General features: G+C 45.4%; 1 protein-coding gene across 5 annotated transcripts in view; it reads left to right on the top strand.

Annotated features, from left to right (window-relative positions):
* The first annotated feature begins 4166 nt into the window (after positions 1-4166).
* LOC128686627 (uncharacterized) overlaps positions 4167-20284 on the top strand; it is a 21562-nt gene continuing 5444 nt past the window's right edge. Inside the window, exon 1 of one of the 5 annotated variants that reach the window (XM_053773593.2) lies at positions 4167-4315. Coding sequence is in view for 2 of the 5 variants with exons in the window: in XM_053773590.2 (XP_053629565.2) it covers positions 4361-4392 (32 nt within the window). In the remaining 3 variants the exon portion in view is untranslated. Of the gene's footprint in view, positions 4316-4345; positions 4393-14360; positions 14587-15530; positions 15553-20284 lie in introns of those variants that run through there. The other 4 variants (XM_053773595.2, XM_053773590.2, XM_053773596.2 and 1 more) reach the window with 4 other exon arrangements.

Here is a 20284-nt window from a genome sequence, read left to right as displayed (position 1 = left end):
CAGGGCAGTTGAGGATAAAAGCGTTAGCAGCAAGGTTCTTTAGGACAAGGTGTAGGAATAGATTAATATATGGGGGAAGATGGGAATCAAGTTTTTCGGTAGGTTATCGTAATCTCACTGTAGCACAACTTCTCAGGGAACAGGGGGGGGGGGCAAGGGACGGGTCTCCTTTAATGTGAGGGGGGCGGTGTAAGGTTGTGCTAGTAGTTTGGAAGGTGATGAGAGAGTGAGCTAGTGAGAGCATACATTCGTGAACTGGTTATGTTCCTGAGAGTTATTTATATTTGCGTTCAGTACCATGGTTTCATTCAATAACACCTGGAACGTCATACATTTACATATTTTGGTTTGGGGATATTATTACACTCACTGTCAAGGATAGGTGGCTTACGCAGCTGTTATGGTGTTTTATGTCAGGCAGTACTAAACATGTACAAAAATGGTACTGCCAGTACTGCCTCTTTATTGATATGAGATGTGTTAAAAAATTAAAATAAAACAAGGAAACACTGTAAGTCAAGAGTACGTTAGTATCGGATGATGCTTGTATATTTGTAGTTTTAAACACGTAGCTGCAAGTACTTTCCTTATAGCCCTTGTGGCTTAGCGTTTCTTTTGATTTTAATAATAAAAAAGTACTTTCCTTTAAAGCTGTACTCCTATATAGAAGAAGGATTGTAATACTTTTCACACATTCATGTAGTGAATTTACAATGTCAAGGATGTTTAATTTGTGTTTCAGATAGGGATAGGATTTTATGTCCAGTCATTGGCAAGTTTGATCTTAAGCTAGGATTTAGTTAGTTGTAGAGGAGTGTTTCAATATGATAATTCTAGTCTTGGATTATATTAAATATTTACATAAGCTAGTTTTTAAACTGAGGCAGCATGTAATGTATTCTCTTATATTTTACGAGTAAACTCCATGTTATACAATGTAATGACAGTTTGAAGTTCATGGTTGATGCTTTAATATTATTGATATTAAATATTGTGGGTGTATATTCTTCCGCTTATACAGGTGTGTGTGTATAGCAATGTAATGTCCATATCTGTTTTCCTATGTACTTTTATATTTTTGTGTTTTGTTTTGTTCAGGCATCACCAACTTCTGGTAAATTCCCATTAAGGTTTAATGAGGTAAGGGTATAACCCTAATTGTTAGGTTACTTAAGGTATTTCTTAGAACGGTGCATGTAAATATTTTTGTCTGCACTGGCATTATTAATTATTGTAAGAGGAGGGGTTTTGTAGGACATGTTGTTGGATGTGTAACTGGTGGTAATATGGCTTTAGCTATAGTGTTATTTTAAGTAATGGGATTGTGTGATAGAGGATTTTGTTAATATCCAGTATAGTTCTTTTATTAAACTCTTATACATTCTTGTATTTGTTGTAAGTAAATGAGTGGGCAATGAACTGGATTATATGAGAATGTCTTTGTATATAAACTTCCATGTACAATGTAAATAAGTGTGACATTCTTTGGATTATATAGCCTTTTGTGTTATAAGATACTGGTTGTATTTTATGGATATAATAAACCCACCTGTATGTTCAGGTGTGGTTTGTCATTAGTGTAGTTACATGTATGTTCGGTTTTTTTTTGGGGGGTATCAAACATTTAAAGTTGAACGTGTGTTTCTTATGTATAAGTTTAGTGCTGGGATAGGGAACGTGGATTTGTTTTGTTTTATAGTATTTAATGGTTAACATGTCTTTGGTTATGTGACGTATGTATAGCATACATGTATAATGTGTATTGTGTTTTTTAAATAAAATATAAAAAAAAAAAAAAATTCCAATCCCCCACCCCCCCACAATCGCCACCGACGGTAACGTGCGTAGGTAGTACACGAGCTCCTCCCGCACAAAATCCATCTTCACTTTCACGTCACTTTCTGCTGGGGCATACACACAAACGCCACTCTCCCATCCACCATCCTTCCACACGTAATACTCTCCCCCCTCCCCCCCCTCTTTCCTGTGCAATACAAACGGGCTCGCCTCCCTGATCAACACACCCACTCCTCCTTTTAAGTGCTCAGACGGCAACACACAAGCCTGATACCCAGGCACCTCTAATTCACGACCAAGCTTAAAATTGTGCTCCTGCACAAAAGCTACGTCAATCTTTTACCTATTCAAAAACATCCTGAAGCACTCACCTTTAACACCATCACACAGACCATTAATATTCATTGTTACACACCTGAGGCCGGCTTAAGGTTTTCCTCCCCGCCTCATGTCATGACTTCCCTTTCAAACCATTTCCCTGGGCTTTGCCTTTGCCACATACTCCACCCTCCTTCCCAACCATCCCCCCCCCTTCTGTTGTGGCCCTCTCGTAGAGTCACCGAGTACCATAACCCCATGTCTTTTTTCCTGGGCTTTGCGCCGGCGTCAGAACATCGTCCGAATCTGACGCTGCTGCCCTTTTCCTTGTAGCTCCTTCAGTTAAAATATCCGAGTCCTGGGAGCCAGCACAATGGACTTCCACCTCTACCACCCTTAATCCGCCTCCATGTCCTTCCATGGCACTCACACTGTCCATCACAGGTTTTACCTGGAGTTTACCTGGAGAGAGTTCCGGGGGTCAACGCCCCCGCGGCCCGGTCTGTGACCAGGCCTCCTGGTGCCACCTGATCCTCCCCCCTCCCGCACACACCTTCTGCCCTGATCCCAGGTTCCTGCTCACTGACTCTCCACCTCCGTAGACTAACATAGCCCGTATCACCGTCTCCAACTCCTCAATAGCTTTCACTTCTGCGCCCACCTGCACCTCTTCACTTGACAGCTGTACTGTTGATGGGCCAGGTGATTCATGGATCTCCACTTCTGATTCCACAGGAGCCATCACCTCTTCACTCCACAAGCGACCACGCCCTCCTCCTTGCCTCCGTTCTTCCTCAGGCATCGGTTTCTCATGGACAGGTGCTCCGCCCCTTGCCGGCCCAGGAGCCATGTTCCGCTTGCCACAGTCTGCCGCCACATGGTCATATTCGCCACACAGTCGGCATGTACGCCTCTTCCCAGCATACGCTACCATTACCTGGGTTCTAAACTTCTCAAGATATACATACGAGGGTATAGGATGCCTTAGGGTCATCTTGAGATTGAAAGAACCCTCAGGATAACCTGTATAAGCTCCTTTTACCCATTTACCAGGTTGGGCCAGATGTACAGTTCCATAACGTTCGAAAACATTGCGTATATCCACTTCATCAGCCTCAAAAGGCACGTTTCGGAGCTTAACCCACGAATAATGTCGTGATACATCCGTCAACTTGGCCCTCACTGCCAGTGTTACGTTAATGCTGACATCTTGATAACTATCCACCAACGCCTCGTATACTTGAGCAGTTAGCACCTTCACGAATATTCTATACACACCGTTCAGTGCCACTCCATACAAATCCTCGTCTCTGATGCCGTATGTCTCACAATTTTGGGCAATAACACATCACCTGACGTAGGCGTTAAAGCCCCACTAATGAGCTCAATGCCCACAGTATTCACCCTTCTGCGCACACCTGGTGCCATGTTGTTGACCGAGTAGCACGTCAGGGAAAACAGTAGAGGGGTGCAAAGCACGACCGCACTCTACCTCATCCAGGCAGCGAATGTCTCACGTAACTACAGCCACACAGGGGAAGCCTTGGGTGTCACAACGATACAGAATTTGAAGCCTTGGATGCCAAGATAGTGTGCTAGATGTCAAGGCTATTAACTACACGAGTGTCGTTTAGGCTTCAAATACAAATAATTGTACACTAATTGGTTTAGCGCTTCTTTTTATAATAATAATAATAATAATAATAATAATAATAATAATAATTGTACACTTATGTCAAAATATTTGAATCCCTTAACTATGAATGAATGTCAATGTATACACTCAAGATAATATACACCCCTGGGTGTATATTCTCTAAAATACAAGATATATACACCCCTAGGTGTATATATCTTTTATTTTGATACCAGTATAAACATTTAGTGAAACATAATTCGAAGTTTCAGACGTCAACTATGAAGCTTCGAAGCTTCGAAGCTTCGAAGCTTCGAAGCTTTGAAGCTTGTGTTGATACATGTGATGGTTGCCAGGAGAGCCACGACACTACACATTATTAGAACTATTACTTTCTCACCATTCAGTGGGGGGGGGGGGGGGAAACGTGGTGAAATCTGCATTTACATATTAAAAGAAACGCTCGATAATTCAGGAGTCGAGTTGTTGATAGTTGGCGGGTGAGAGGTATTATGAACCCTTGTGTGAGCCAGAGACGCCAGTGACCTGACCAGAACGGTGAGGGTTAGTTGTGTTTTTTTTTTTCCAGCTCTAAGGACAATACATACGATGGGATTTTCCAATACTCTGGCGGTGATGTGGTTTGTGTTTATTGGCAGGAGTAGGGAGGGAGTGGTAATCTTGAAAGGGCACTTGAGTAACGAATTACTCGGCATCTTTTGACTGGAAATGTAGGAACATTTATGTTTTTCTTTTTAAGTCGCAATAGTATAGCGTAAATTTGCTAAGGTGTTTAAATCTGTCTTTCGTGTACATTCACGAAACGATAAGGAAGGCGCATATTTTTTTATTTTATTTTATTTATAACATACAATACATTAACAAAAGCATACAGTACGAGAGCATCGACAGACAGTATAAATTCATCAATTTCTATACACTGCAATATGCAGTAATGTCATACAGCTGATAGGTGAATACTGTCATATACATAATTCATTACTACAAAAAATAACTATTCAAGTAATACAAAATAAAGAATCCTCTTATTCCTTCCCGACTGCTAATTTCAATATACACACAATAATTACATGCCGCAAAAATGCAAGCAGTATAACCCCCCCCCTATTTACCCCAGCTCACCAAAATGTACAGCATTTCACCGTTGTTTATGTAACTTATAGACTAACCATACTAAATTAAACTTAAGAACATAGTATATTGAAAACAATAACTCTACAATAGTGAAAATGCCAGCTGCTGTCCTAATATTATTTATATATACATATGTTTATATATACATTAGAAACTGAATTAGTTTACAATGGGAGTCAAATCCTAGCTTTATTGCTGTCCCATGCAGCATTCTCAGACTTGTACTCTTATACGCTACTACGATAGCCTTCAGCAGAAGGCATTAATTAACAATATTCCATTCCTCGCCCAGCTGCCGGTGAGGGTGGACGTTTGCTACTCCTCTCTGACAGGCGCAAGTGCTAGCCAGGCTGTCACAATGGTGGTTGGGGTGCGACGCAGAATTAACACTGTCGGCATAGAATTACCGAGAGGTACAATTAATAAAGATTCGGCGTTGACGTTGTTGCCTCTGATTATTCGAGAGACATATGGGATTGAGGATTGCGACCTTTATGGTGTAGCCTTAAATGGAAACTACCGAATGTTCGTGAAACTGCTGTCATCACACGTGTATGAGGATCTACTTGCTCAATATCAGGATGTTGCTATCGAGGTTAACGAGGGATCCTGGTAAAGATGGTCGATGTTTCGAGTCAATTTACGTATGTAAAGTTACGTAATGTGCCTTTCGAGGCAAATGAAGCTGACCTACGCAGTGTGTTCGGGAAGTTTGGAACTGTACACGTAGCTCAACAAGGCAAGTGGACGGCAGGGGCTTATGTGGGTTATCCAGAAGGTAGTTTTAGCCTAAAGATGACTGAGGCAACCTATACCTTCGTATGTGTTCTTAGAGGAATTTAGGACACAAATACTCTTAACTTACGCTGGCCAACGTAGAACTTGTAGACTGTGTGATGGTTATGATCACATAGCAGCTGAATGTGTGCGGCGGAGGACTGGCCAGGGAATACCAAGGAGTGACATTACGAGGCGAGGACCTACAGTGACAGATCAGAACCGCCAGGATGGACGTAGGCGTGGTCGGTTGTGGAGTGAGGAAGTGGAGGAAATGCAACGTGAGGTGGAGCATGAGGGTGCAGTGCAGCAATTGAGTGCGTTTGCAGAGAATGTGATGCACGAGGCGGACAAGGACGTACCGAATGACGTAGAAGTTGACGTAGTGCTTGACAGTTTTGCAGGACATGTTCCCTAAATCGGAGGAAGCCTTGACAGAGGTAACGACGGGAGACCAGGTACAGGGACGAGGGGAAGCATGCGGGTCTGAAGAAAGGAATGTAATGTCGGCTTGGCCAAGTAGTGAGAAGGGAAATGAGGTGATAGAGGTGGAGGTGCACAATGAGGAAGGTCAGGAGACTACCATGGCGGAAGAGGAAGTGTCGAGGAAGCGAGCAGCTGTCACGTCTGACTCGGATGACGTCCTCACTCCAGCACAAAGACCAGGGAAAAAGGCGGGGATTGAAGGTGTGTAGAGGCACAGAGAAAAAGAAACTCCAGCAAGGGGTTAGGAGTGGAGGGGATGGGGTGAGTGCCAAGGACGGTGTGTGAGGCTACTGGACAGCGGAAAAATGTGGTGGGGAAAAGTGGGTGGAAAACGTAAGCAGGCGTAAGGTGTATGACAATTAATGTTAATGGTTTATGTAAGAGTGGTAAGTGTGTATGGTTGCGAGGACTGCTGTATCGTTACAAGGTAGATGTTGCCTTTATACAAGAGCATAACTTGAAAACAGGAAAATTGCTGGAGGTGGATGGATATAGGGCTTTTGTAACTCCAACGACACGTTTAAAAGGTGGAGTAGGTGTTTTAATTAGTGAGGCAAGCCCGTTTGTTTTGCAAAGGTTTGAGGCGGGGGGTGAGGGAAGAATGAGAGTGGACTGGTGGTGGATGCCTGAACGCGTGTCCTTTGTTGGAGTGTATGCTCCGGCGGAGAACGATGCGAGGGTAAAATCGGCATTTGTAAGGGATGATCTGGTGTATTTCTTGAGAGCGCTGCCCAGGGTTGCATTGATTGGGGGAGATTGGAATTGTATAATACGGAGATTTGATGTGATGCCAGCGGGGGCGGGATATTTTTCAAACGTGTTGCGAGACCTGTGTAGAGATATTGGGGTACGAGATGCGTTTTGGGGTGGAATAGGTGAAGTGCAACATAGGTATGTAAGGAGGGAATACGCAGCTAGACTGGATAGGATCTATATAACGCAAGGGGTTTCAGTGGAGTCTTTTAACACTATACAAGCAATTTATTCAGAACACAGGGCAGTGGTGGTGGGGGTAGCATGGGACTCGTTAGTGAAACGGTTTGAAAGCTACTGGAAATTAAACGTGCGACTCCTTGAGGAAGTGGAGGAGGGGTTTGCTTCGCTGTGGAGGAAGCTAAGTGCGGAGGCAAAAAGGGTCGATAATGTTGTACGTTGGTGGGACAGTGTGGCCAAGGAGAGGATTCGTAGGTTTTACGTGGGTGAGGGGAAGCGTATAAATCGACTGAAGTATGGATTAACAAATTATTTGGAAAGTAGAATAGGATACTATCATGAGCAAGGAGTAGTGGGAGGGGTATTCCAAACAGAGGCAATAGATGATCTGAAGAGCAGGATAAGAGAGGTGCAGGAGGAGAGATTTCATGAGGTGCGGGTGCAGGCGGGTGTGGAGGAAGTGCTTTGGGGGGACAAGCCATCGGCATGTGTGTTAAGGAGACAACAGCAGAGGAGGACAGCGACCACAATAGCAGATTTGGAAGTGCACACTGAGGTGAAAGGGTTTAGTTAGGGGCAGGTGTTAAAAAACAACGGAGGTGATGAGTATGTTTGCGGATGCGTGGTATGGGCATTATTGGAAAAGTAAGAGTTAATAGGGAGGATCTTGATGGGGTGTGTGCTGTAGAGCCTGTAGCTCTGGGGAGAAAGGACAGGGAAGCTTTGGGTGGTGAGATTGAAGAGGGGGAGATATGGAGAGCGCTTGTAGACATGTGCAGGGGCAAAGCACCAGGTATTGAATTTTACTTAAAACATTGGGATCTGTTAAGGGGTTTTTTAGTAACGCTGTTCAATAGAATGAAAGACAAGGGAGAACTGGGCGAGAAGCAAAGTACAGGGGTCGTAGTGCTTGTGCCCAAGGGTAAGGGACAGAGTACACTTAAAGATTACAGGGCAATTACTCTCATGTGTGCGGACTATAAATTGTTCGCGAAGATTTTGGGGAATAGGTTAAAATGTGTAGTGGGACGTGTAGTTTCAAAAGGTCAACTAGGGTTGCCAGGACGGTCGATGGTCATGGGGCACGGAATTCTAAAGGGGTTTGAGAGTTTTGAGGGGACGCAGAAAGGAGGGGGTATGGTGGCGATTGATTGGCAGGGTGCTTATGATCAGGTGGAAAGGGAGGGTTTAAGACAGATCCTTAGCAAACAAGGTTTTGGGGATGAGATTGTGGGGTGGGTTGAAACGTTGTATAAAGGGGGCAAAAGCGAGAATTCAGATCAATGGACGCGTGGGAGGTGTGGTGAACATGGATAGGGGCTTGAGGCAGGGTTGCCCGCTATCAGTTATTATTTGCATGTGCAAGATCCATTTTATAGGTTGGTTGAGACCAGTGTGTGTGGTGGGGAGGGGTCGAGGGAGGGCTTGATTAGGCATCATGTGGTAGGTTACGTGGATGACACGACACTCCTAGTCCGGAAGGGAACAAGATTGAGAGAGTTGGGAGGGGTGGTTGGCATGTTTGGAGGGGCGACAGTCATGACGGTAAACGTTGAGAAAACAAAGATCATGGGGCTAGGGGAGTGGAGAGACAGTTGATTGGGACTGTGATGTGGCGAGAAGGCAGGAAGGGCAGTTATTAATATGTGGCATTTCGTATAGAGCGACAATACGGGAGGCTAGGGAGGCGAATTCGTTGAGAATGGTGGAACGCGTGGAACATCGGTTGGGGATATTATGGCCTTATCACTTGACATTGTTGCAACGGGCGATTGTTATTAACGTATTGCTATACAGTAAGGTATGGTATGTAGCAGCAGTTTTTCCATTGCTGAGGGCTGAGATTACTCGTATCCTTAGTGTTTTTAGGTTCTTATGGGGCTCAGGATGTGAATGGATGAAGAGGGAGGTGGTGACTTTGCCGGTGAGGAAGGGAGGTTTAGGTTTGTTGGACCTGGGAAGGAGGGTGAAATGAATTTTCGTCAGGTGGGAGTGGAAAAGATTAGGGGGACAGAGGGGGACATGCATGCAAAGGTTACATGATATTTTGAGGGGAATGTATGTGGGTGGGGAATGGAGGGAGTGTGAGATTTTGTTGAGGGCACTTTTGTGGGCGCACGAGCCAGACAAATAAAAGGCGAGGGATTTATATCGAATATTGAGGGTAGAGGAGACGGCCCCAGTTGAGGGGCTGTTCCCGATGTATGCATGGGGCGCTATATGGAGTCTGTTCGGTAAACTAAAGCTAGGGCCCAGGGTGCGAGAGATCATGTTTAAATTTTTACACGGGATTCTGCCTACTGGATCAGTCCTCAGAAACAGACATGTGGTAGAGGAGGGTTGGTGTGGGTTATGTGGGGAGTTGGAAACAGCCTATCACGTTGTATACTTTTGCGATTATTTGTGGAGTGAGGGAATGGCTGGGGAATGTGGTCAGGAGGATAGGAGGAACTGGGGTGTCTGTGTTGAGAGCGCTGAGTCTTGATATAGGGGGGGTGGGGGAGAATGTGGCACGGAGTAGCTTATATCATGGTGGATTTCGTGTACATATCGTGGGGAATGAGAGGGGTGGATAATGGGGAGACGAGAAAACGAGTTTTAGCGAGGATTTTTTGTAGGACAATGAATAGGAATCGGGAAATTTATGGGAGGAGATGGGAGGGAGCTTTTACTGAGGGTTACAGGTCCATAACTGTTGAGGAGTTGCTAGAGTTGTGAGGGGGGGGGGAAGTGGGTTTAGATTGCTGTGTAAAGCATTCGATAAAAAAAAAGGGGGGTATCAAACGGGCTTGCCAAACGAAAGATGTTGGTTTGGTGTGCATGTGCGTGGGTGAGTGATAAGTGCAAGAGAACGATTGTGTGTAATTGGGATGTGCATGGGAGTGCTGAGTTCATGCGTTCTTAGTAGTTATTTAATACTGTTAATTAATGCCTTCTGCTGAAGGCTATCATAGTAGCATATAAAAGTCTGAGAATGCTGCATGGGACAGCAATAAAGATAGGATTTGACTCCCATTGTAAACTAATTCAGTTTCTAATGTGTATATATATATACATATGTATATATAAATAATATTAGGACAGCAGCTGGCGTTTTCACTACTATAGTTATTGTTTTCAATATAATATGTTCTCAAGTTTAATTTAGTATGGTTAGTTTATAAGTTAAATAAACAACGGTGAAATGCTTACATTTTGGTGAGCTGGGGTGAATGGGGGGGGGGTTATACTGCTTGCATTTTTGCGGCATGTAATTATTGTGTGTATATTGAAATTAGCAGTCGGGAAGGAGTAAGAGGATTCTTTATTTTGTATTACTTGAATAGTTATTTTTTGTAGTAATGAATTATGTATATGGCAGTATTCACCTATCAGCTGCATGACATATTACTGCATATTGCAGTGTATAGAAATTGATGAATTTATATTGTCTGTCGATGCTCTCAAGCTGTATGCTTTTGTTAATGTATTGTATGTTATAAATAAAATATAAAAAAAAAATTAACTATTAAATAACTACTAAGAACGCATGAACTCGGCACTCCCATGCACATCCCAATTACACACAATCGTTCTCTTGCACTTATCACTCACCCACGCACATGCACACCAAACCAACATCTTTCGTTTGGCAAGCCCGTTTGGTACCCCCCCCCCTTTTATCGAATGCTTTACACAAACTAAACCCACTTCCCCCCCCCCTCACAACTCTAGCAACTCCCCAACAGTTATGGACCTGTAGCCCTCAGTGAAATCTCCCTCCCATCTCCTCCCATAAATTTCCCGATTCCTATTCTTTGTCCTACAAAAAATCCTCGCTAAAACTCGTTTCCTCGTCTCCCCATTATCCACCCCTCTCATTCCCCACGATATGTACACGAAATCCACCATTATATAAGCTACTCCCCGTGCCACATTCTCCCCCACCTCCCCTATATCAAGACTCAGCGCTCTCAACACAGACACCCCAGTTCCTCCTATCCTCCTGACCACTTTCCCCAGCCATTCCCTCACACTCCCCAAATAATCGCAAAAGTAAACCACGTGATAGGCTGTTTCCAACTCTCCACATAATCCACACCAACCCTCCTCTACCACACGTCTATTTCTGAGGACTGATCCAGTAGGCAGAATCCCGTGTAAAAATTTAAACATGATCCCTCGCACCCTGGGCCCTAGCTTTAGTTTACCGAACAGACTCCATATAGCTCCCCATGCATACATCGGGAACAGCCCCTCAACTGGGGCCAACTCCTCGACCCTCAATATTCGATATAAATCCCTCGCCTTTAATTTGTCTGGCTCGCACGCCCACAAAAGTGCCCTCAACAAAATCTCTCACTCCCTCCATTCCCCACCCACATACATTCCCCTCAAAATATCATGTAACCTGTGCATGCATGTCCCCCTCTGTCCCCCTAATCTTTTCCACTCCCACCTGACGAAAATGCATTTCACCCTCCTTCCCAGGTCCAACAAACCTAAACCTCCCTTCCTCACCGGCAAAGTCACCACCTCCCTCTTCATCCATTCACATCCTGAGCCCCATAAGAACCTAAAAACACTTCTAAGGATACGTGTAATCTCAGCCCTCAGCAATGGAAAAACTGCTGCTACATACCATACCTTACTGTACAGCAATACATTAATAACAATCGCCCGTTGCAACAATGTCAAGTGATAAGGCCGTAACATCCCCAACTGATGTTCCACGCATTCCACCATTCTCAACGAATTCGCCTCCCTAGCCTCCCGTATGGTCGCTCTATACAAAATGCCACATATTAATAACTGCCCTTCCTGCCTTCTCACCACATCAGTCCCAATCAACTGTCTCTCCACTCCCCTAGCCCCATGATCTTTGTTTTCTCAACGTTTACCGTCATGCCTGTCACCCCTCCAAACATGCCAACCACCCCTCCCAACTCTCTCAATCTTGTTCCCTTCCGGACTAGGAGTGTCGTGTCATCCACGTAACCTACCACATGATGCCTAATCAAGCCCTCCCTCGACCCCTCCCCACCACACACTCTGGTCTCGACCAACCTATAAAATGGATCTTGCACACGTGCAAATAACTGTGATAGCGGGCAACCCTGCCTCAAGCCCCTATCCATGTTCACCACACCTCCCACACGTCCATTGATCTGAATTCTCGCTTTTGCCCCTTTATACAACGTTTCAACCCACCCCACAATCTCGTCCCCAAAACCTTGTTTGCTAAGGATCTGTCTTAAACCCTCCCTTTCCACCTGATCATAAGCACCCTGCCAATCAATCGCCACCATACCCCCTCCTTTCTGCGTCCCCTCAAAACTCTCGACAAACCCCTTTAGAATTCCGTGCCCCATGACCATCGACCGTCCTGGCATCCCTAGTTGACCTTTTGAAACTACACGTCCCACTACACATTTTAACCTATTCCCCAAAATCTTCACGAACAATTTATAGTCCGCACACATGAGAGTAATCGCCATGTAATCCTTAAGTGTACTCTGCCTCTTACCCTTGGGCACAAGCACTACGACCCCTGTACTTTGCTTTTTGCCCAATTCTCCCCCATCTTTCATTCTATTGAACAGCGTTACTAAAAAACCCCTTAACAGATCCCAATGTTTTAAGTAAAATTCACTTGGTAGTCCATCAATACCTGGTGCTTTGCCTGTGCGCATGTCTACAAGCGCTCTCCATATCTCCCTCTCTTCAATCTCACCACCCAAAGCTTCCCTGTCTTTTCTCCCCAGAGCTATGGGCTCTACAGCACACACCCCATCAAGATCCTCCCTATTAACTCCTTTACTTTTCCAATAATGCCCATACCACGCATCCACGAACATACTCATCCCCTCCGTTGTTTTTAACACCTGCCCCTCCCTAAACCCTTTCACCTCAGTGTGCACTTCCAAATCTGCTATTGTGGTCGCTGTCCTGCTGTTGTCTCCTCAACACACATGCCGATGGATTGTCCCCCCAAAGCACTTCCTCACACCCGCCTGCACCCGTACTGCATGAAATCTCTCCTCCTGCACCTCTCTTATCCTGCTCTTCAGATCATCTATTGCCTCTTTGGAATACCCCTCCCACCACTCCTTGCTCGTGATAGTATCCTATTCTACTTTCCAAATAATTTGTTAATCCATACTTCAGTCGATTTACACGCTTCCCCTCACCCACGTAAAACCTACGAATCCTCTCCTTGGCCACACTGTCCCACCAATGTACAACATTATCAACCCTTATTGCCTCCTCACTTAGCTTCCTCCACAGCGAAGCAAACCCCTCCTCCACTTCCTCATCCTCAAGGAGTCGCGTGTTTAATTTCCAGTAGCTTTCAAACCGTTTCACTAACGAGTCCCATGCTACCACCACTGCCCTGTGTTCTGAATAAATTGCTTCTATAGTGTTAAGACTCCACTGAAACCCCTTGCGTTATATAGATCCTATCCAGTCTAGCTGCGTATTCCCTCCTTACATATGTATGTTGCACTTCACCTATTCCACCCCAAAATGCATCTCGTACCCCAATATCTCTACACAGGTCTCGCAACACGTTTGAAAAATATCCCGCCCCCGCTGGCATCACATCAAATCTCCGTATTATACAATTCCAATCTCCCCCAATCAATGCAACCCTGGGCAGCGCACTCAAGAAATACACCAGATCATCCCTTACAAATGCCGATTTTACCCTAGCATCGTTCTCCGCCGGAGCATACACTCCAACAAAGGACACGCGTTCACGCATCCACCACCCGTCCACTCTCATTATTCTTCCCTCACCCCCCCCCCTCAAACCTTTGCAAAACAAACTGGCTTGCCTCACGAATTAAAACACCTACTCCGCCTTTTAACCGTGTCGTTGGAGTTGCAAAAGCCCTATATCCATCCACCTCCAGCAATTTTCCTGCTTTCAAGTTGTGCTCTTGTATAAAGGCAACATCTACCTTGTAACGATACAGCAGTCCTCGCAACCATACACACTTACCACTCTTGCATAAACCATTAACATTAATTGTCATACACCTTAGGCCTGCTTACGTTTTCACCACATTTTTCCACTATCCAGTAGCCTCATACACACCGTCCTTGGCACTCACCCCACCCCCTCCACTCCTAACTCCTTGCTGGCGTTTCTTTTTCTGTGCCTCTACACACACCTTCAATCCCCGCCTTTTTCCCTGGTCTTTGTGCTGGAGTGAGGACGTCATCCGAGTCAGACGTGACAGCTGCCCGCTTCCTCGACACTTCCTCTTCCGCCATGCTTGTCTCCTGACCTTCCTCATTGTGCACCTCCACCTCTATCACCTCATTCCCCTTCTCACTACTTGGCCAAGCCGACATTACATTCCTTTCTTCAGACCCGCATGCTTCCCCTCGTCCCTGTACCTGGTCTCCCGTCGTTACCTCTGTCAAGGCTTCCTCCGATTTACGGAACATCTCCTGCAAAACTGTCTCAAGCACTACGTCAATTTCTACGTCATTCGGTACGTCCTTGTCCGCCTCGTGCATCACATCCTCTGCAGACGCACTCAATTGCTGCACTGCACCCTCATGCTCCACCTCACGTTGCATTTCCTCCACTTCCTCACTCCACAACCGACCACGCCTACGTCCATCCTGGCGGTTCTGATCTGTCACTGTAGGTCCTCGCCTCGAAATGTCACTCCTTGGTATTCCCTGGCCAGTTATCCGCCACACACATTCAGCTGCTATGTGATCATAACCATCACACAGTCTACAAGTTCTACGTTGGCCAGCGTAAGTTACAAGTATTTGTCCTAAATTCCTCTAAGAACACATACGAAGGCATAGGTTGCCTCAGTCATCTTTAGGCTAAAACTACCTTCTGGATAACCCACATAAGCCCCTGCCGTCCACTTGCCTTGAGCTACGTGTACAGTTCCAAACTTCCCGAACACACGTAGGTCAGCTTCATTTGCCTCGAAAGGCACATTACGTAACTTTACATAATTGACTCGAAACATCGACCATCTTTACCAGGATGCCCTCGTTAACCTCGATAGCAACATCCTGATAATGAGCAAGTAGATCCTCATACACGTGTGATGACAGCAGTTTCACGAACATTCGGTAGTTTCCATTTAAGGCTACACCATAAAGGTCGCAATCCTCAATCCCATATGTCTCTCGAATAATCAGAGGCAACAACGTCAACGCCGAATCTTGATTAATTGTACCTCTCAGTAATTCTATGCCGAGAGTGTTAATTCTGCGTCGCACCCCAACCACCATTGTGACAGCCTAGCTAGCACTTGCCCCTGTCAGTGGAGTAGCAAACGTCCACCCTCACCGGCAGCTGGGCGAGGAATCAGGCGCATATTAATAAAACTGGCATAAACGGATGGGTACCAGCATAGGTGGCATGTACCTTTGAATGACATTATTCTTATATCAAAGTGGTTTTCAATCTAATTCGCAGATTTGATGAGGTAAAGACATTGACGGTGATAATCTTTAGGCGCACTGTTGCTTGCTGACTGAACCTTCATTATGCTACTCTTCTCTATACCTTGTATACACAAAGTATCAACAATTTTTTTTTTCCTACATAGGGTTTGACAAGGTTAGGTTAAGGATTCCTAACTTAGACAAGCTAAGAGCTGTTACCTACATCAGCTCATTTGAAAGCATTTTTTTTTTTATACGTTATGATGCTTAAAAGTAGGGAACAGGATGAAGCTGGAGCCATCTGTGCTAACATTTTTCATTTGATCAGCTGACTATCTCGTAAGACATCAAAATGCTGTACGAATGTGTTCAAGACCATTCATCCTGGGGATAAATGATCTCTGATGAAGTGATGTTCTAGAGAAGGGTACAGCCAGAGTGAAGTTGCTGCTTTCTGCCCGTCTTGTGGTATAGAAGCTTCCTCTGTCATGTAAGAGCAGTAAAGTGTGGTTTTCTCTTTCCCCAGCTTCTCTGCATGAATGAAAATTTATTAGCTTCTGCCTACTAGGCCTCGAGTTTAACTTTCATTGAAAATATAATTTACCTCTTGTGGTTATACCTTCCCCACCTTAAGTATGCTTTCCCTTTCCTTTCCATCACTTTAATTCTTCAAATTTTACTTTTTTTTCATAAAAGTTGTAAACCTTGTCGGTCACAGTAATGTAATTCGTCTTCAGACATCTAAATTTTTAATAAGATTCAGTGAAATAGTAAATTATAGTTTAAAGTGTATTGTAATGACTCGAATTAGACGGGTTCACATCAGCCATCCAGGGGAAGTACTGCTGTCGGCTGAAATGGTAACCTGTTGGGAATCTTAATATTCCTGCAAGATTACTAATCCTGAACGCACGAGATAGTTAAATCTTGCTTAACCTCGACTTCCATCATACACGTAACCTCTTTTATATCATTCGCTGCCTGACCACGGTAGAGTGCGGTTGTGCTCTGCACCCCTCTGCTGTTTGTAGGCGAGTTTCCTAGTCAGTTACCTGGCTGCAGCGGTGTGAAGTGGTGCTGTCACGCCTCTGTTAACAACATAGGTGCACTGTGATTGTCAAGATGGCGGTTAGTCTGAGACGCCGGATAAATACTGTAGGCATTGAGCTACTTAAAGGAACGATAACGCCTAGTTCTGCGCAAGTCTTATTGCCAAAGATCATCCGGGAGACATATGGCATACAAGATAGTGACTTGTATGGTGTAGCATTAAATGAAAGCCAAAGAATATTCGTCAAACTATCAGCTACGGCTTATGAATCGTTAGTCACCAGGTTTCAGGACGTAAGTCTTAGCGTCACACCAGCTGTCGGTGTAAGATTGATAGATGTTTCACGGCATTGTACGTGGATCAAATTACGCAACGTTCCCTTTGAGGCGGACGAGGCGGATATAAGGAAAGTGAGACAAATGGGACGGTGCATTATGCTCAACATGGTACGTGGGCGGCAGGTGCCTATGCTGGTTTTCCAGAGGGTTCTTTCAACCTCAAAATTACTTTGAGGCACCCAATACCGTACTATGTGTATCTACAAGATTTCGGGACGCAGGTAATGGTAATGTACCCAGGACAACGACGTACATGCCACCTATGTGGTGAATATGATCACACAGCGGCGACCTGTGACAAGCGAAGACGTGTGCCTGGACCTGTGGTGGATGTCGCAGCCCCTGCTTCAAAGGTGGCAGGTGAAAAGCAAACATCTGATGGAGGGCGTGGTGTTTTGTGGAGCGAGATAGTGGATCGGGCACACAGGACTGGCGGTGAGTTGGAGTCCCTCCCCCAGCTGCCTGATCAGGTATCGTCTCCTGTGGATAAGGAGGAGCAGCAATTACAGGAGAAGGTTCTCGAGATTGAGGAGGAATTGGTGGAGGTGTTAAGACTGTCACCACCAGAGAGGGACGTTACATCTGAGCGTGGTGTCATCGGAGAGCCGTCGCAGAGCCGTCGCTTCCAGAAAGTCGGAGACATGATAATTTGGGACGTGATGGTGGTTTGGAGTCGTCCGTTGAATCATTAAACCATTCTCAGGTAGAGGTGGAGGTTCATCGAGAGGCAACATCTGACCAAGATGTGTAACACGACGGTCACGAGAAAGAGGGCGGCTACGTCAGATTCTGATTACGTCCTTACGCCTGCATAAAGGCCTGGGAAACACTGAGGTGGTAGCCATGATAGGAGGTAGCCATGATAGGAGGCACCGGAAGAAGGGGAGGGAAAGAGAGCACTCTGAAGGTGTCAAACTTAAATTCAAGCTCTGGAGTTGTAAAGAGTGATGAGAGGAAGCAGGAGTGAAAACTTTAATAGGCCTTAGGTGTATGTCTGTAAATGTTAATGGGTTATGTAGCGGTATGAAGAGAGATTGGTTTCGTAATTTCCTGAACAAATCTAGAGTGGATGTTGTGTTCCTGCAGGAGCACAATTTTAAAGAGGGTAGGGTGTTGGAGGTGGCAGGATTTCGAGTAGTTACCCTGCCATCTCCCCTGCCATCTCCCCGTCTAAAAGGTGGTGTGGGAATTTTAATAAGGGAGACGAGCCAGTTTGTTTTGCAGAGAAGCGAGGGAGGAGGGGGAGGGAGGGTGTTGCGTGTGGTTGGGTGGTGGATGGGTGGTGGATGGGTAAGTCTCTCTTTTGTGTGTGTATGCGCCGACAGAAAATAAAGGTAAAGAATGATTTTGTGTGTGAGGATCTTGTTTTTCTTAAGTGCACTGCCAGAGGTGGCAATAGTTGGTGGGGACTGGAATAGTGTAATCAGGGTGCCTGATGTGGACCCAAAAGGGGCTGGATATATGTCTGTGGCTCTTAGGGATTTATTAAGGGATGTTAGGTTACGTGATGCCTTCGGGGGGGGGGGGCGGGGCGGTGGGGGAGACTGAAGATACGTTTGTTAGGAGTGGATATGCTGCGAGACTAGATAGTGTACCTTTCTCAGGGAGTGGATGTTAAATCTTTCAGTACTGTTAAGGCTACAATGTCAGATCATAGGGCAGTGGAGGTTGGGTGGGGGGACACTCGCGGACATATATAGAAGTTATTGGAAATTAAATATAAGTGCGTTAGGTGATGAGGGGTTGGAGGGGTTTTCAGTCCTATGGAGGGAGCTTAGTGTGGAAGAACAGGGAGTGGATGACATTGACATATGGTGGGATAGTGTTGCAAAGGAAAGGATTAGAAAGTTTTATGTGAGAGAAGGAAAACGTATTAATAATTGAAAATATGGACTGGCTAACTATTTAGAGGATAGGTTAAGAGGTTGCTATGGGCGGGGGGTAGGTGGGAATAATTTTCCTATGGATGAAATAGCTGAAATAAAGGGGAGGTTGAGGGTGTTGTAAAATGAAAGGTTTCAAGCTGTAAGGTTGCAGGCAGGGGTGGAGGAAGTGCTTTGGGGCGACAAGCCGTCAGCGTGTGTTTTGCGGCATCAAAAGCAAAGGCAGGCGGTGACAGCTATCCCATGTTTAGAGGTAACGGAGATGGTTGGGAATTATAGACCAGGGCAGGAGATACGAACCACGAAGGGGATGTGTGCGTATGCGGAGGCTTGGTACGAGAAGTACTGGAACAGTGGGGGGGGGGGGTGACGTGGCGTTGGACAAGGTGTGTACCTATGTGACGTGTAATTTAGGAAATAGTGATAGAAAGGCTTTAGGTGGGACAATTACGGCAGAGGAAATAGAGAATGCGTTAAGGGGAATGAGGAAGGGGAAAGCGCAGGGTATTGACTGTCTCCCAGTAGAATTTTATTTACATTGGACGTTAATAAGGGGATTTATAGTTAGGTTATTTAATCGTATGAAGAAGGGTAAGTTGGGGGAGAAGCGGGTAACAGCAGTTGTAGTGTTGGTCCCGAAGGTTAAGGGGCAGCCCACCCTTCGGGAGTACCGAGCCATATCACTGATGTGTGCAGACTATAAGGTGTTCGCAAAAATTTTAGGTAATAGGTTCAAATGTGTTGTGGGAAGGGTCGTGTCAAAATCTGTTTGGGTTGCCGGGAAGGTCGATGATTGAAGGACATGGGATACTGAGAAGCTTTTGTGGAAGCTAAGGGTGGGGGTGGAGGGGCGGCTTTGTTGGCTCTAGATTGGCAGGGAGCATATGATAGTGGAAAGGGGAGCTTTGCAGGTTATACTTAGGAGACAGGGTTTTGGGGAGGAAATAGTAGTGGGTAAATAAGTTATACAAGGGGGCGAAAATGAGGATGCAGATTAATGGGTGTATGGGGAGGGATATTGCAATGGGTAGAGGCCTTAGACAGGATGCCCCATGTCCCAAATATTGTTTGCGTGTTTCAAGGACCCCTTTTATAGAATGGTTGACCGTAGCTTATGTACGCCATGTGAGGGAAGTGTGGGGGGGGGGTGGTAGGGCCTGGCCGGGTTTAATTGGATATGTTGACGACACCACTGCTCTCATTCGTGAAGGTATGTCAATGGGAGTGTTGGACGAGGTTGTGCAATTATTTGGAAGTGCCACGGGTATGCAGGTAAATAGTGCGAAGTCAAGGTACATGGGGTTGGGTTCTTGGGTGTGGGGGGGTGTAGGGGGGAGATGTAATGTTGCTAAAGAATGGGCGGTGTCTTTAAAGATTTGTGGTATTATTTATAAGGATGACATGGTTGCTGCGTGGGAGGAAAACTGATAGATTATTGGAAAGGATCGTGGGGCGTCTAGGTGTTCTGAGACCCCAGCACCTAACTCTTATAGAGTCAGTC

This window comes from Cherax quadricarinatus, unplaced genomic scaffold (assembly GCF_038502225.1).
Source record: "Cherax quadricarinatus isolate ZL_2023a unplaced genomic scaffold, ASM3850222v1 Contig1042, whole genome shotgun sequence".
Lineage (NCBI taxonomy): Eukaryota > Metazoa > Arthropoda > Malacostraca > Decapoda > Parastacidae > Cherax > Cherax quadricarinatus.
The sequence above is the reverse complement of the archived record's forward strand: the minus strand, read 5'-3'. Positions and strand labels throughout refer to the sequence as shown.